This window comes from Talpa occidentalis, unplaced genomic scaffold (assembly GCF_014898055.3).
Source record: "Talpa occidentalis isolate TD23 unplaced genomic scaffold, MPIMG_talOcc4v2.1 talOcc4.4, whole genome shotgun sequence".
Classification (NCBI taxonomy): domain Eukaryota; kingdom Metazoa; phylum Chordata; class Mammalia; order Eulipotyphla; family Talpidae; genus Talpa; species Talpa occidentalis.
In genome coordinates, this window is record NW_023604295.1 from 88,419,795 (window position 1) to 88,437,890 (window position 18,096).

The following is an 18,096-nucleotide window of genomic DNA, read 5'->3' on the forward strand; positions in this document are numbered from 1 at the left end:
GTAGGAAAGTTCCTTGCCTTCTTTTTATGGTTTATTTCTAGTTTGATGCCTTCATGGTCAGAAAAGATGGTTGATATGATTTCAATCTTGGTGTATCTGTTGATGTTTGTCTTGTGCCCCAGTATGTGATCGATCCTGGAGAATGAGCCATGTGCGCTTGAGAAAAATGTGTACTCCGTTTTTTTGGGGTTTAGTGTTCTATAGATGTCTGTTAAGCCTAAATGCTCTAGGTCCTTATTTAGAGCTTTAGTTTCTTTACTTATTTTTTGTCTTGTTGATCTATCCATTGTTGATAGTGGTGTGTTGAAGTCTCCCACTACATATGTGTTTTCTCTGATGTCTGTTTTCAGAGAGGACAACAGTTGTCTGATATATTTTGGTGCTCCTTCGTTTGGTGAGTATATGTTAATGAGTGTTATTTCTTCTTGAAGTATTGTCCCCTTGATCATGATGTAGTGACCATTGGGGTCTCTTTTTATTTTTTTGAGTTTGAAGTCTGTTTTATCTGATATAAGTATAGCTGTTCCTGCTTTCTTTTTTGGTCCATTTGCTTGTAGGATTGTTTTCCATCCTTTAACTTTGAGCCTATTTTTATCTTTTGTAGCTAAATGTGTTTCCTGGAGACAGCAAAAGGTTGGGTTTTGTTTCTTAATCCAGGCTGCAACTCTGTGTCTTTTTATTGAAGAGTTTAGTCCATTTACATTTAGAGTTAATATTGATATGTTAGCATTTGTATTTGCCATTGTGTTTGTCTTTCCTTTGATTTTATTTATTCTTTTAATAACTTTTTTTTTTTTTTGGCCTTCTTTCGTTGTTATTCATCCTTCTGAGGTTCTGGCTTTAGGATTCCTTGTAGTATTTTTTTTGGTGTGGGGGTTTAGTCGTAATGAAATTCCAGAGTTTCTCTTTGTCTGGGAAGGTCCTTATTCTTTCTTCATAGAGGAAGGAGAGCTTTGCGGGATAGAGTATTCTTGGTTGGCATCTGTTTTCTTGGAGTCTGTTGACTATGTCCCTCCACTCTCTCCTTGCCCGTAATGTTTCTTCAGAGAAGTCTGATGTCAGCCTGATTGGTTTTCCTTTGAATGTTATCTGTTTCTTCCCTCTTGTCAGCTTCATTATTTTTTCCTTGTCCTGGATTCTTGGGAGCTTTACTATTATGTGTCTTGCTGTATTTTTCCTTTCGTCGTGGAAGTTTGGTGTTCTTCTTGTTTCTTGTATATCAATTTTCAGCTCCTTCTTCGCGTTTGGGAAGTTCTCTTCAATTATCTCCTGGAATATTTTCTCTGTTCCTACATCTCTCTCCTTTCCTTCTGGAATTCCTATAACTCTTATATTTCCTTTCCTCATGGAGTCAGATAGTTCCTGAAGTCTTTCTTCGTTCTTTTTCCTTCGTACTTCTCTTTCCTTTTCTGTTTTGGTTCTTTTTATTTCTGTGTCTTCAAGAGTACTTATTCGTTCTTCCATTTCATCTATTCTGCTTTCATTGCTTTTCCCAGAGTTCTTTAGTTCCTCCATTAATTCTTTGATCTCCTGCGTTTCTTTTGCTTCCCTCTTTAGGGACTCAATTTCCTTCTTCTGATCATTGTTTTCCTTTATGAGTTCGGTCATTTTTTTAATCATGGCAATTTTAAATTCTCTTTCTGGAAGACTCAGAAGTTCTTCCAAGTTACTGTCATTGCAATCTGGGGGGTGGTTTTCTTTTTGTGGTGTGCTTTTTTCCTGAGGAGTTGCTAGGTTGCGTGTGGTTCTTCTACTCCCTACTGTCTGTTTTCTAATTTGTCGTATGCATTGGGACACTGTGTTGCTCGGACTGGCCGGCATCTTGGGTGAACTTCTCCGCTCCCCTCTGGCTCCTCCAGGAGCCATCTCTGGCTTCTGAGCGAGCTTTCTGCTGGTTTCAGGAAGACTTTACTGAAGAAATGTCCCTGTTCTAAAATGGCAATGCGGGACTCAGTCCCTGAGCATCCGGTCTCAGGCACACTCTTCTGCACGCCCGGTCTGCCCCGGCCGTGGGTGCCTGTTCCCTCTGTGGGCTCAGACTGTTGGTCGGAAGGGGCCTGGCGTGGGCCAACTTCCCAGCTGGCCACTGTCTCCTCCGGGAGCCTTCTCCCCTTTTCAAGCCAACTTAAGACATTTCCCTGTTCTATGGGGTGTTAGTGACTTTTTTCTGGTCGCTAGGTGGCGCCAGAGATCTCTCCTATTGTCCTTGGGGGGCTGTTTTTCGCCCCCCCCACCCCGTGGGACAGGGAACAGAGAGGGAATGGTAGGGTAAACCTCAACGGCTTTGGGGTGCTGTGTCTGCCTTGTGCCCCACCGTCGTGGAGAACCCACGCCCCGAACTTCGTGCCCCGGGTCTCAGTTCAAAGCCCTCAGGTCCAGGACGCGGGCTTTAGCCCAGTTCAGTGGCACGGGAATGGCGCCTTTTGCACCCACTCCCGTGCCTGGGCGCCTGGTTCCTGCTTACTCAGTGAGGGACTTTCACCTCAGTGAGGGCCTCAGTGCATCTCCCTGCGAGCCTAGGTCGCAGGCGCTGGGACCTGGGCAGCCGCGATCCCGATCTGTATTTGCTTTTCAAGCGTGCCAAGTGCGCAGCTTTTCCACGCAAGCTTCCTGGCCGGCCTGGGGCTGTGTGAGCATCTCCAGAGTCTCTTTGTTCTTCTCTAATGGCGCCTGGAGCCGTTCGCTCACCGCCGCGGCGAATCCTGCAGGGTTCTCCACAGCTCCTGTTCACGGGGTGTGGTGGCTGCAATAGTTCCTTTCCACTCACAGTCCCGTTTGCTGCGTAGTTTGTTCTTGTTGGCCGTTTTAGTTTGTTGTTTTCCTCCTCTCTGTGGGTCGGAGAGTGCCGATTCTGTGGGTGGGGGAGGGGAGCAGGGTTCTGCGCTTTCCTCCCTTCTAGTCCTCTTTTATGGCCACTTTCTTCTTCGGGTAGTTTGCTGGAGCCGTCCGTTTATCTTCCGTGTCCCAGTTCTCACTGGGACCTGCCGCTTTCCCTCCCTATTAACTTTTTTTAATGGGAGATCTTACTCGCAGCGTCTCCTCGCCGCCATGTTGCTCCGCCCAAAAATTCTTAACAGACACTTTAGGACAATGTGCTACAAAAAAAGCATGTATACAATTTTCTCAACCGTATATGGACTATCCTCCAGGATAGACCTCATGTTGTGTCACAAAACAAGTGTTAATAAATTCATGAAGACTGATACAGCAAGTATCTTTTCTATTGCAATAATAAATCAATCACAAAACAGAAGCAGGAAAAAAACTCTAATAGGTGGAGACTGAACAATACACTACTGAATGACTACTGACTTAAGAAATTACTTAATATTTTTTATTTCATCTGTCACATCTTTTAAAAAATTTTAGTACTTTTTTTCCTATATCATTGTTAATTTTTAGACAATATATGATTTCTCCTCTCAGATGTGGTCACTGTAGTTCTCCCACCACCAAAGCACCCAGTGTCTAGACCACAGTCCCTTGTGCTCTCTCCCCTCCCCATTGTTATTACTCCCCTTCCCCCACCCATCCTAGATGCTTCATATCTTTGGTCAGATTTAAAGGTTTGTCTTTTATCCTTTCTTTGGTTTCTCTATAGTCCACATATATGTAACGCCATCCAATATTTATCTCCTTCTTTTTGACTTATTCTGCTTAGGATTATCCAGATCTCCCAGCTCTACTGATATTGCTGCAAATGGCTTTTTTTTTTTTAATCACTGAGTAGTATTCCACTGTGTGTATACACCACATCTTTTTTTTTTTTTTTTAGAAGAGTTGTTTTTTTTTTTTTTTAAAGATTTATTTATTCATTTACACAAGGACCAGGGTACAGGCCAGAGGTGTGGAAGGTGAGAGGATTCACCAGAGAGAGAGCAGGAAACAGAACAAGCTGACTGACGAAATACACTGCGGAGGGGAGCAGTGGGCACGACAGGAGAGGTCTGCCACGCCATGTGGGACCCTCACTGGCCAGCCAGGATCGAACCGGCGCTGCAGAGGCTGCAGACAGCTTCACAGTGCGGCACTCAACCGCTTGCGCCACCAGGGGAGGCCCTATACACAACATCTTGATACATTCATCTGTTTTTGGGCATTTAGGTTGTTTCCAAACCTTGACTACTGTAAATAGCACGACAATAAACATAGGGTTGCAGGTTTCCTTTTAAATTATGTTTTTTTGTGTGTAGATTCCTAGGTATATACTAGCTGGGTCATATGGCAGATCCATTTTTAGTGTTTTGAGGAATTTCCACACAGCTTTCCATAATGACTGAACCAGTATACATTCCCACCAGAAGTGGAAGAGGGTTCCTTTTTCTCCACATCCATGCCAGCATTTCTTTTTTTTTTTTTAATATGGGCCATTCTCACAGGTATGAAATGATATCTCATTCTGGTTTTCATTTGCATTTCCCTGATAATAACTGATGCTGAACATCTTTTCATATGTCTGCTGGCCTTTTGTAAAGAATAATTTAAAAAATACTTAGAGACAAATGATAATGAAAATACAAGCTACCAAATAGGAAGGTGGTAAGAAAGCCAAGATAAGCTTTGCAGTTTTGTATAAGGTGGTCACCCATCAGAATGTTCTGGGATATCATCTAGGGATGTCCTACTGTTACGTCTAAACTAGTCACCTTATATGAAGGTTTGGGAGTCACTTTAACTATATAACTATGCTTTAATTGTACAGACAGAATAGTATTTATACAGCAAAATGGCCTAAAGGGCTTGCTCTATTAGCTTTTGTAATAAAACACATGCTTTTCAAAACTAAGATGAACAAAAGGTTTCAAATATTTTTTTTCTTTTTTTTTGAGAAGTCATAGATTTTCTTTATTTTTAAATTATTTTTTAATTTTATATATTTTTTACATCATTTTTCCTTTTTGCAATGTATGTATACATTTTCATCTTGGTACCCACACAATTCCTACCCCCCCTTATTTGGATCCTACTCCCTTCTTCCTTCCCCCGCCCCCATAGTATGTCTCTGGTTTATAGCTGCTTGTTGCTTGTTGATTTTGATTTTTACTTTATTGTAATTAGTCTTTTCCTGGTCCCATATTTAGGTTTTCTAAATTCCTGCTGTGAGTGAGACCATCCAAATGCCCAAAAATAGATGACTTGATCAAGAAGATGTGGTACATATACACAATGGAATGTTACTCAGCAATCAAAAAAGATAAACTCATGTAATTTGCAGCAACATGTATGGAGCTGGAAGGGATCATGCTCAGCGAAATAAGCCAGAAAGAAAAAGAAAAATACCAGATGGTGTTACTCAAATATTATTTTCTATCTAAAGTTTCAATTAAATTAGATAGTAATTTTTATGCTTCAATCATGTTCCCTGAGGAAAGTTTTTAAAAATAATTTTCTATCGTTATAATCAAATTAGTTCAATCATTCATGAAGATACAAAATATATCAAATAAGATCATTTTGCTTTAGATAATATTTTAGCCCTAAATGCAAATTTGTGTGTTCTTTACAGAAGGGTAACTCAGAGTATCTTTTCTAATGTTACCTCACACCAAAGACAACAATCATGTATCATTTAGAATTTCTCCTAGTTGAAAGCAAAATAGTCAATAAGAAGTGGAAATGTTGGTATCAAATGATAAAGTCCAACTGAACTCAACCCAGAATAAGGATAACCAGAAGAATCACTGACTCATTGCTTGATTTATCCACCAAATGACCAGCCAGGAACAACAACAACAAAAAAAATCTTAGGTACATATCACAATTGTCTTTAAATTACTAAGAGTCATTCATTCTGACCAAGTAATGGGGATTTGTCTCAGCTTGCATACATCTCTTAAAATAAGTGTTCTAATTTTAACTTGACAGAATCTCAAAAGAGACGTCCAGATCACAAGACATTGCTTGAACCTGAGCCAGCAATATTACTGCTTATGTTAGCCATTAAAATAATCCCTGTGACCTGGTGTTACCAAAAGATCAGACAGGGTTTTCCTGACTAGTTTAGCAGTTGAGACATGTAGCCAGTAATGTGTGGAATAGACTTACAGAAGCTGTTTAGATTGCACATAGGACAATTTTAGTTCTTACAAAGTTCTCTGTGTACAGTGTTCAATTAGGTATCAAGAGAAAAACAGCACTGTTTGCATGACCCTTCTCAGGGAAATGTGGCAGCCATGCCACCCATCCTCTGACCACTTCAGTGACTCATGTTTTCTGATTCATGGCCACGTACTCTCATACCTTCTCAGGCTTGCACACAAATCCACAACTAATTAGCCATCTCCTCTGTCACCAAGAAATTCCTCCTCTTACCTATTCACAGTATAAATTATGACCAACCCAAGTACCCAACTGTGGGTTAGTCATGCAGAGAAGAGGAGTGGATCTGGAGAGGCAGGAATCACTAAGTACAAGCAAGTCCCATCACAGAAGACAAGTGCTGCAGTAGCAAACAGCTGTGGTCATCAGGGACCCACCAGAATTTCCCCCGCCTTTCATGCTAAATAACGCTCTCAATCATGCCTAGAAATCAGATCAGCCTCAGTACTCAAACCTAGATTTTAATATCCTAGACTAGAACCTAGTGAACTATACCACCTACCACCTGGCTGATCTCTCTATACAGAGTAGGCCAAGGAAGCCCCACTAGGCCATTAGGGAGACTTTTCGGGGGGGAGGGGTGTGTGTGACAGGGGTTAGCATGTCATTATCAGTCTCTCCCAGCTGACTGCTCATTCATTCATTTAAACAAAAAATACACCCATCTACCTGTATCTGTGCCCCGACATACTACCGTCCTTGTTCAAGAATGAGCTGTCCTGGCTCTATGACTGCCTGTACCTAAATGTACTCCCTTGTAGCAACATCACTCCAGCAAGTGCAAATGCATCCAGTTTTATGCATTACTGATGCTCTCCCTCCCTCCTTGATCTATCCTATCAGTACACAACATGCTGTAACTTCTCCCATCTTTAAAAAAAACAGCCACCATCCTCTTCAGCCTAACATCCCCATCCAGCTACCAGCCTTATTCTTTGCTCCCATTTAAAGAAAATGTTTTAGAATATAGATAGAACTATCTACATTCACTCTCTTTCCAATCCCCTATTCTCCTGAACCACCACCTCATCTGGCGTTTCCCACCACTCCACCGTAAGTGCTCTCACCAGTCATCAGTGACCTCCGCATTCTAGGTCCAGTGCCAATTCACAGTTGTCCTCTTATCTGACCATTCATAGCATCTGTCACAGATGGATCACTCCTCCCTGAAACATCTTTGCTTGGCTTGTGCAACAGCTCCCTTTCTTGGGTTTCCTCCTGATTTGCTATACTTGGTTCTTTCTATTCCTCCTCATTGTTCTTCCTCAGGCGTCAGTCTTCAGGGCTATCTTCTATTTAACCTCTTGGTTAAATCATCTTGTCTCATGACTATAAATATTACTTACATGCTGACAGCTCCCATAGTTAAGTCTCACCCAGACCTCTCTGCGGATTTGAAACTTATAACTACTTACCGTTCCATAATTTCATAGGGATATTTAATATGCACCTCAAACTTAATACAAACAATACATCTCTGACCAGTCCCTATTTTCACAAACCTGCTTCACCCAGCATCCTGAGATGCTTCTTTCCCATCTCAGGAAGTGACAATTCCATTATTCAAGTTACTTAGGCCCCAAGCCTGTAACAGTCATCTTTGACATCTTTCTTCCATGTCCCACTAAATACCTGATTTTTTTTAAAGAAGCTAGAAATCTTAAGTTTTATATGAAATTACCTAATGTCACAACACTGGAAATTGAGGGTTTTTTTTTTTTAATACTATGTAAGGTAGACAAGCATATCTGTGGGACCAACAGACAGCACCCCTTGTTCCCTTTTTACTCACACTCAGCAGCCTCTAAAGGGTGCGCTGGTTATAACATGGAAGCTTTTCCCTTGATGATGAGGACTGAGGGAGAGTCATGGAAGAAGCAGTCATAAGATCTGAGGACACATCATCTGACAGACATGAGGTCAGAATGCGGATGGCCACGCTGAGAAACGGGGCACCGAGGCCCGACAGGCATCACAAACGAGAAAGGGAAAATAAGACATTTGGGCAGCCCCACTTGATTGCTCTGCAACACCTGCGCCATGATGGGCCTGTGCCATGCGATGTACAGGACATGGCACATTCACACACTTGCTGAGCTCACTAGGCTCAGTTTCCTCATTCACCTCTGCAGCCCTCAGTGGTCAGATTCTATCTCACTCTCCATTCTCCAGGCCTGCCACCTGAATGACCAAGAGAATGGACAAACACACGGCAAAAAATTAAGAGTGACCCAAACTACGACAGTCTCAGGATACCAGGTGGGATGTAGGCATGTGAAAAGAAATGAACAAAGAAAGGTGATGGGTTCAATGATATTAGTCATAGAAACAGCTGAAATCAGGGGGTGTAAAAGGTCATGGAAAAACAATTAAATGAGGAATACATAAAAACAACAGAATTTAGGACATTTCCAAAAATTTCACTTTTGGAAAACATTGATTTTAAAGAGGCCTAGTAAGTTCTTAGTGAATAAGCCACATTCCTGAAAAAGAAATAATGGATACATGGACCTCCCTGGTGGTGCAGGCAGCTGAGTGCCACACTGTGAAGCTGTCTGCAGCCTCTGCAGCGCAAGTTCAATGGCCCGCCAGCTGGCGAGAATCCCACACGGCGCGGCAGATCTCTCCTATCTCGCCCGCTGCTCCCCTCAGCAATGTATTTCGTCAGTCTGCCTGTTCTGTTCCCCGCTCTGTCTCTGGTGAATCCTCTCACCCTCCCGCGCATCTGGCCTGTACCCCAGATCTTGTATAAATAAAATCTTTTAAAAAAAAATAATGGATACAAATATTCTCAGAAAAGTTTAAGGCAATAAACAAATGGATATATTTTAGGTTTCTAGATCTAGTTTCTGAGACTAGAACAGGCCAAGTCCCAGATAATCTAAACTCAAGTAAAAGGGTAAGTTAAAATATTTATTTGTAAGTTATTTGCTAAGTCAATCTTTGTTGTCAATCAGTTTATAGCAGTTGGAAACAATACCAGAGACTTCTTTTTCTTTGTTTTAGGTCCACAGAACATGACATAAACAGCTTTTAGTTAGTGGATTGAATAGAAAACTACAGTTAAACTAAATGACTGGTTTAAGAAGACTAATGAGATTTTGCCTAGTACCATGCACAAGTGAAATTCTGTGCTATATGGATAGATACGGAGAAAACTTAAAAGGAACCAATAGTTACCTAAAAACACACTTCCCAAACATTATGCTAGATACTTGCAGGAATATTATTTCATTAATAAACAAAGTTATGAACTTCTTTTCCAATTCATATATTATAAATTAATAGGTAGATGAAAGCATTAGATATGCAACATTCATGGCTCAAATTCATGTTGTTTGTTTTATGTTATGCCTTTTTTTTTTATGGAAAACTTATGATAGCAAAGATTACACTCTTCCAAAATATCCCAAGCTCTAAGATACTGGGACATTTAAATACTGCCTTGGGGACCTCATGGCACATAGTTTGGAATTAGTAAGACAAATTCTCAATTACTTTTTCCATGATGCTCAAGTTGCTGTAAATCACTCATGGGTTCTCATTCTATCTGCCACTATCCATACAGTTTTAGGGAAGGCCAATATACCACAGGACCACTTGGTCCTGGAGATTACTCTTACTCTGAGTCCAAGAATGGGGGTTTCAAATTCATGAGCCCTCAGAAACCCACATGGCAATTTGTGGAGCAGCTATGGTGGCCCTGATGTTCAGGATAGGCTATTTCAGCTTAAAAGAGTTCGAACAAATTTTACATTAACTTAACACAAAAAGGAAATATAACTACCTGCCTTTTCAATCCTTCCCAATAGCAAGAAAAATGTAAGGAAAGTATCTCTGGAGAAGGATTTCCATAAGGAAAACAAAGTATTTTCTGACAGAGGAAACTGAAAATGATACTTCTGATCTAGCTTCAACATTCCTAAGTAGGCAGCAATGAAGTGAGACAAGGCATCACTGTGAGCAGTCCTATCACACAAATGTGGAGTTGACAACCTGAGGGCAAGCTACACAGAGGCAGCACTAACCTCAGTGAGGCCACAGGCTGCCTGACATCTGGCTCATGGATGGAGTTGCTCCCGACATCCCCAGAGTGTCATCTACTCTATGGTTATGGCAATAAACCAAGGAGATTTCCAAAATTAGCATTCATTTGTTGAGCAAGGAGGAAGAAACCATCCTAACAATTTTGGAAATTTAGATCTCAAGCTGCTTTTCTGGGAAGTTAATTTAGGGTATATAAAAACTACTGAGTTCCTAAGAGATGAGGTCAAGTTTCTAGTAAGTATATTGCTTCCCCCCTCTCTAAAAAACAACGAAACTTAACTGTTCCACCTGCCACTTGTTCTCTTTAAAAATAAAATAAATGCAGGCAATGACTGTGCAAATCAGGCTATGAGTGAAAGCTAATGTAGGGCAAATAAACTATCAGGCTTTTTGCACTAGCCTCTGTGGCTATTATCTGTGGCCTTGATTGTGTTAATGCAAAATGTGCATGGGTGTGCACATCTGAGCCTAGAAGCAAGGATAAAAGCAGCAGCAACAGCTATGGGGTGTGGGGAGGAGAGAGGAGGGTAGGAAGAAAGGGAGAGGGGAAGCGGGGTGAGGAGGGGGCTGGGAATGCCAGAGGGAGCCCAGAGAAAGAGCACAGATTCTTGATTCCTGGGGGGCTGGTAGCCTGCCTGCCTCCCAGCCCCCTGCCCTGTCTCCTTCCTTGCATGCCAGGCCTCCCTGCCTGGTGTGCCTGTGTACCTGGTTCCCTGAGAAAGCATTAAAGTCTGAAAAATCCACCCAAGGTTCTGGGATTCTACTTTACCTCTCTGCCCGAATTGACCCCAACATATTCCTTCTAGGATAGATGCTCACTGTGCAGAATTGAATGGAAAGGTAGGTAGAATTACTCATATTACTAATGAGTCTTTTCTCCTTTGCACTCACTGTTTTCACTGCTCAGCTGAATCTGGTAATTAAATTAAGCAACTGCCCTATTACAGACCTACAGTTCTAGGGGGTAGAGCTAACATGGTTTGCTGAAACACTGTTCAAACTGGCAGGGTTGGCTATGGGGCAATAAATATTACAGACAAACAGGCCCACATGGCCAAGGAACACAGGTTTGTTCTTTACAAGGCCAAGGACTGAGAGGCAAAATTAATGCTGCTCCTATTCCATCCCCTGAAAGTGAACCCTGTTCTACTTACTTTACTAGAAACACAGTTGGTATGTTTGTGAGCTTGCCTATTTCACTACAGAAAAGGAACAAAATCAAGAGGCTCAGGGCCTCCCCGGTGGTGCAGCAGTTGAGCGCTGGGTTGTGAAGGTTCGATCCCCGATCCCGGCCTGCTCCCCGGCCACCGGAGGAGGGTCCCACATGGTGCGCAGACCTCTCCTGCCGCCCGCTGCTCCCCTCAGCAGTGTACTTTGGTCCTTCTGCCTGCTCTGCTCCCCGCTCTGGCTCTGGTGAATTCTCTCGCCCTCCCGCGCTTCTGACTGTGCCCAGTGCTTGTATAAATAAATGGATAAATCTTTAAAAAAAAAAAAAAGAATGCACTTGATACAAAAGGTACAATCTTTTTTTTTCTTTTTTTTTTTTTTTTTTAAAAAAAAGAGGCTCTAGTGTGTCAGAGACATAAACCTAAAGGACACTTAGGGAGGAAAGAACACAAGATATTTTACTTCTTTATCTGAGGGATGTTGACAGAGTTTGTCCAGAAAAGAATAAAAAGAAACATTTCTGTCACAAAAAGCCAGAGTGCTCATTTCCATGGTGCAAGATTTTGAGAGAGGACTTTAGATAGTAAACTATGAGGAGTAAAGGGCCCTTTTTGTGTCCTGCTCACTCAGGAATGCTCAAGCAGACACAGATCGGAGAGCCAGGCCCAATTCAGTGAGCTTTGCTGCTCACAGCTGGGTCTAAGATCAGCCTGACAGCTTGGCCTCTGTTCAAGATAACTGGCTCAACACAAATGAGTCAGCTGCTAAAGAACAGGACCCAGGCCTTGACAGGGAAAGAAGCACCACAACTAGGTTGTGCTAATGGAGTTATCCACACCAAGGATAAAGGCAAGTGAGCACACTGCCAAAAACAACAGTATTTCACTAAGCACTTTATGCATATGAACTCATTATCGTCATGATCACCCTGTGAGGTAGGTATTAGCTTCTTTCCTGTTTTGTATATGAAATAAGGTACAGTGCCTAAGTCATACAGTAGGTAAGTGGCAGCGTGAGGACACCAGTCCTGCCTTGCTGGCTTCAGAGATTACTATCATTGCTACATTACCTCTGTAGGGTAAGTGAAAAATTATCAGGCTTTTCCACTCTCCCTCCATTAGCATTAATGATAGATCCCTGCGGTCCTTGAATGCATGCCTGACGGTGTGGGCATATGTGTAGGTAGGTACACCTGGGCTGAGAGACTGGGCTTTTAAGGGCAGTGTCACAGGACACCAGTGGAACCAGGAGGAGAACAAGAACGAGAAGTAGAACGAGAGCATAACCAGCAGAGAATGCAGAGAGCCCAGAAAGAGTGAAGACTCACCAGGGGCTGGGAGGCCTAACAGCCTCCTGGCCCTACCTCATGCACCCCTGCTACTGTGTACCTGGTAAAATGGCAATAAAACCCTGAAAAAGCCACCGAGGGTTCCAGGATTCTCCTTTACCGGTCTGCTCGGATCACAGAAAACCTGCTCTGTGCCCTTCCTGCCACTACAACCTCCCAGACAAAAGAGACCAATAACCTAACATTTACTGAATGCCTAAGGCGAGGCCCTCTTCTAACCACTTCACATGATAACCTTCCTTAATGCACATGATAACTACTGGAGGACACTGCCTCAGGGGGAACGTCAGTAACTAACCCAGTATCTACTGAACTAGAAGTTCAGCAACCAGTAACCGTCCAGGAAGTGGCTAGTCCAGGGTGTGAATTGAGGTAGTCAGTGCCACCGCCCCCATTCCTGACCCCACCCCCCACGGCTGCAGTCAGCATCTGCGTGAATCCCCAAAACAGGAGAGGGAGCCATTATTAACACCCCTTTTCTAGATGTGACAGAACTGCAGCTCAGCAGTCAGTCAGAGCAGAAATTGGGTCTGTGCCCAGTCTGTGTTCTTGACCATGACATACAGATGATTTATCAGAGGGTCAGGCACTCCAGGAACGAAAGAAACCTCTCCCCAGCTAAGGGTGCAGCTAATCACCCTCCCGGTTACTGCAAACAACGTGACCCAGAACATCAAGGCCTCTCCCATCACAGAACTTGTTTCTCACAGAGAAAGACTTCCCTCAGGTGACCTGTTATCACCCTCAGAATGATAATAAAGCATCCAAGGCATCCAAAAATATTAAACCCAACCCCCTTACCCTTTCCATCCCCAAGAACAGTTAAACTGTTTGCACTTACGCTTTGAATGCTGGGAGGTAGGAGTATATAGAAATACTGCTTAGGTTATAAATAAATGGCAGGTGTTTTCTGATATCCACTGTTGCCCAGTTGCTAAAAAATGTGTTCAGTAAACCCTGGTCCCCACCTGAAAGAAAAAAATGAAATAGTCAAAGACTTCGAGGAAAGTTGAGTAATTTTTTCAGAGATACAGTACTGGGCCTTTAAAACCAAAACTAATCCCATTTTAAAAATAAATGCCATATTAAACCTACTAAGGACAGTTCAAGGGGTGGCTATTTTCCTGAGTTAAATGAAAAAATATTGAGCAACTACTCTATGCCAGACACTGCACCAGGCACTGGAGATTGAACGGTGAACAGAGACATGGGTCACCATCTTTATGAGGGTCTGGGTGGGATTGGAGGAGCAGTGGTATCAGTGAATTAATAATCACAGATAAACATCATGGCAATGGGGAGAAGGGCATGAAGAAAGTACAAGGTACTCTTGAGACTCCAAGGTACTCTGTAGACCCCAAGGTCTACAGACCTCATCTGATGATTCAAGAAGGATTCTATGAGGAAGCTGTATTTAAGCCGAGATCTGAGGGGTCCATGCCACAGGAGTACTTGACAAATGCAGGTGGAGAGAAGGGCAGATAGTGTTCTAGGCAGAACAAACAGAACATACCAAAGGCCTGGAGTGAGCAGGAACAGGATCCTGGGGAAAGAAGACTTGGAAGGTGGCTTGTGTAGGGGACTGGAGAGTGGGGAATGGGTTGCATCGATCATGGGGCTCAGGTTTCAGGTTCTATCCTCAGTTAAATGTAAGACTTTATGTTAAAGAGCAATGGCACAGAAAATAATAGTGGAAAAGCAAACGAGAGGGCCTCCCCTGGTGGCGCAGGTGGTTGAGCGCAGCGCTGCGAAGCTGACCGCAGCCTCTGCAGCACCGGTTCGATCCCAGCCAGCAGGCAAGGGTCCCACATGGTGCTGCAGACCTCTCCTGTCGCACTAGCTGCTCCTCTCAGCAGTGTATTTTGTCAGTCTGCCTGTTCTGTTACCCACTCTGTCTCTGGTGAATCCTCTCACCCTCCCTCTGGCCTGTACCCTGGTTCTTGTATAAATAAATAAATAAATCTTAAAAAAAAAGCAAACAAGAGCAAACAGGGATAATGAAATTATTTCCTGGGTCTTCCAACTGTTAGCTCACTAACAGAAAGCCACATTGCCTTATGGTGCATTCTCCTGTCCCCTGAGTAAGTCTCTGGGCAGGTCCCAGCCGGCCATCACTGAACCTACGTCAGTCACAACTGTAGAGCACAGTGTTTGCTCAGCCCTTGGACTTTATGGACATAAAGTCTTCCTCAGAACGTGAATTGATGCTATTCATTCAAAAGAAAAAAGAAATAAATCTAAATGGCAAAGTATCTAACATAAACCACAAACACACAAATAACAAAACAGGTCACTGTCTCCTCAAAACAGTCTTCCATGTAGCCCATGAGCTTTCTGTTTAAGATTCATGACATTTCAGAGAATATGCATCAAAGCAAAGTCTTCTGTGTGTGTGTGTGTACATAGGGGATGGCAGGCAAAGAGAATTGTGTCCTTTCCCAGTGCAAGGCTGGCATACTTTAATTACTTTCCTCTTCATTCTGCTTTGGCCCTGAGACCCAGTTTCTTTTTTAAACATATAGGAGGTCTAATTGGCTGTCATTACTGTTCCGTTTTTCTTGGTTTTGAAGGAAACTTTAAAACTCTGGAGAATTAGTTAATATTTGGAGCTTAAGGCATTAGATTTAAAGTGAAAATGGGGCCTCCCTGGTGGCACAAGGGGTTAAGCACCGCACTATGAAGCAATCCGCAGCCTCTGCAGCATGAGTTCAATCCCAGGCCTGCCAGGAAGCAAGCCACATGGCAAAGAAGACCTCTCCTGGCTCCCCTGCTGCTCCCATCAGCAGTGCATTTTGTCAGTCAGCCTGTTCTGTTCCCCTCTCTGTCTCTGGTGAATTCTCTCACCTCCCAGACCTCTGGCCTATACCCCGGTTCTTGTATGCATAAATAAATAAATCTTTAAAAAAATTAAAAAATAATGTGAAAATGTACCTTAGCCATCCTCTGTATGTCCTTTTTTCCCAAATACACTCAAACAATCCTAAGGATCAAAGGTATTCACTGAATGAACATCAATGGAAAACTTCTTTGCACAAGGAGGCTCTGACAAGTCCCCTTCCTCAAGAGACAAACAGCCCAAGAGAAAATCGGGTTTCATCCTTTTAAGTTCCAAAGGACATTTAAGACAGCATCAGGATATGCTTCACTTGTTACATGAATAACAGAATTTAGCTATGTAGACAAATTAATGTATCTTGAGATATGAAATATTAAAACTAAACACCATACCATCATCAGACTTACTTATAGACTATACAGATAAGCCAAATGTGGACAGACACTAGGGGTTGCAGCACAGAAGTTGAAGTCTTGATGATTTAATTTTGCACAAAATCATCAAAATGAACGTTGAGGAAATATTCATAGTGGTTTGATTCATAATAGTGGAAAACTGTAAACAGCCCAAATGTTCTTCATCAGGTATACAAATATGGCCCCTCCATACAATGAAATATTACTTGATAATAAAAGGGAGTATTAATATCACAGAATGTGGATGGCTCACAAGGGAATTACACTGAGTAAAAAAATAAAGTCCCATAGGTAACAAATGATGTGACTCCATTTGAATACCACTGACAAAAATGGTATTGAATACCACTGATAAAAATGGTATTCACATGATAAAAATCAGAGGAATAGAGAATAGATTCATAGTTGCCAGGATTCAGGAGGAGAAGAAGTTGCCTATAGCTACAAAAGGGTAGCACAAGGGTGCCTCTGATACAACTATTCTGTACCTGGTTGTGGTGCGGATACCAATCTATAGACTTGATAAAACTGCATGAAAACACATACATGTAACACACATACTGATGAATACACGTAAAACTGGTGAAATCTAAATAAGGCTGGTGAATTGTATCAATGTCAATTTCCTGGTGGTGGAATTATAGTTATGCAAGATTTTACCATTGGGGAAAACTTGGTGTTGGGTATGTGGGATTGTTCTTTATTGTTTCTTACAAATACATGTAGATCTATATTTCTCTCAAAATAAGGTTATTTTACAAGTGAGAATTCATGTGGTTAAAGTGCAAAATAGAATATAGAATTGTTAGTCACTAGATTCTAAATTCCACAAAGACAGGGATTATGCCTCTTTTTGTTTACCACTATAATTTTAGCATGTAGCAGAATGCCTTATATATGTAAATTGTATATGAATGAATACAATAACCGTGACTACATTTTACAGCAGTAGAAAAGTTGAAACAACTTAAAATATTTTACCACTAAGGAATGGTTATTATACTATGATACTAAAGGGAGTATTATTCACTCATTAAACTTACAACTATAAACTGTAAAAAAGGAAAACTTTCTGCCCACTATGTAACATTGTGATTGTAACTAAGAATGTAAACATTCATATTGGAAGAAAATAAATGAAACAATAGTAATTGGGTAGATTATATATCTTATATTGTTATTTTTATAACTTATAAGTATTAACTTATAAGTATAACTTATAAGTATTAACTTAAGTATAACTTATAAGTATATTAACTTATACGTATAACTTATAAGTACTTTTATAACTTGTAAGTATTAACACAATTGGTGGTAAGAGATTTGTGCTAAGATCTTTTCTTTCTAAACATTTTCCATTTTTACGTGTTAATTTATTTTATTATGAAATATGCTATCAAAAATATTCATGTAGTTTATAAAACACCTTAAATAAAACTATAAACTCAATATCCAATTTAAGAACTTAAATATTACCAATACTGTTTCAGTTCTCTGTTTGGGATCCCTCATCCAATGAGAAATAACACTAATCATGAATTTCATTTGTAATTGTCTGCATTTCCTTTATTTTATCACATATGTAAATATCCCTAGACAAGTGTAGTTTCACTTGTTTTTGAACTTTGTAAACTGGGCGTTATATATGTATTTTCTATTACTTGTTTTTTTATGCCATATTATAAGATCATTTTAAAATTACGGGTAGTTACATGTAATGCAACAACAAAAAATCTACTTCTATGAAGACTGAAATAAAAAGTGGCTGTAAATTATAACTTCTCAGTCCAGCAGGGCAAGTCTGGGAAACAGGGAAATAAGAGGGGGTGCCGGGGATCCCTCCAAACTCCTAGTCAGCTTCCTCCAGCCACAAAAAGCCATTTCCATATCCCTTCATGTATCCTACAAACATCACCATGTGCCATAGCAAAGCGGAGATGCACAGGTAGAATAGGAAATGAATGAGAAGAAAGGCAGGGAAGCAGAATGAGTCAGCAGTGACGACTCAATTGACAAACCCTTAACCATTCAATAAGGACCTTGTGTCTGGAGGGACAGTATAGACCATGAACCTGGAGGAACCAGTATAGACCATGGCCATTGACTTCATTATGTGACTACACAAGTTCGCTTTTTTATTCAAAAATTGTGGATTAGGGCCTCCCTGGTGACACGGGGACTAA

General features: G+C 41.5%; 1 protein-coding gene across 1 annotated transcript in view; it reads right to left on the bottom strand.

The window, feature by feature from the left end:
- GYG1 (glycogenin 1) overlaps positions 1 to 18,096 on the bottom strand; it is a 46,109-nt gene that overhangs the window by 14,386 nt on the left and 13,627 nt on the right. Inside the window, exon 5 of the mRNA XM_037525825.1 lies at positions 13,503 to 13,629. Within this exon, the coding sequence (XP_037381722.1) occupies positions 13,503 to 13,629 (127 nt within the window). The remainder of the gene's footprint in view (positions 1 to 13,502; positions 13,630 to 18,096) is intronic.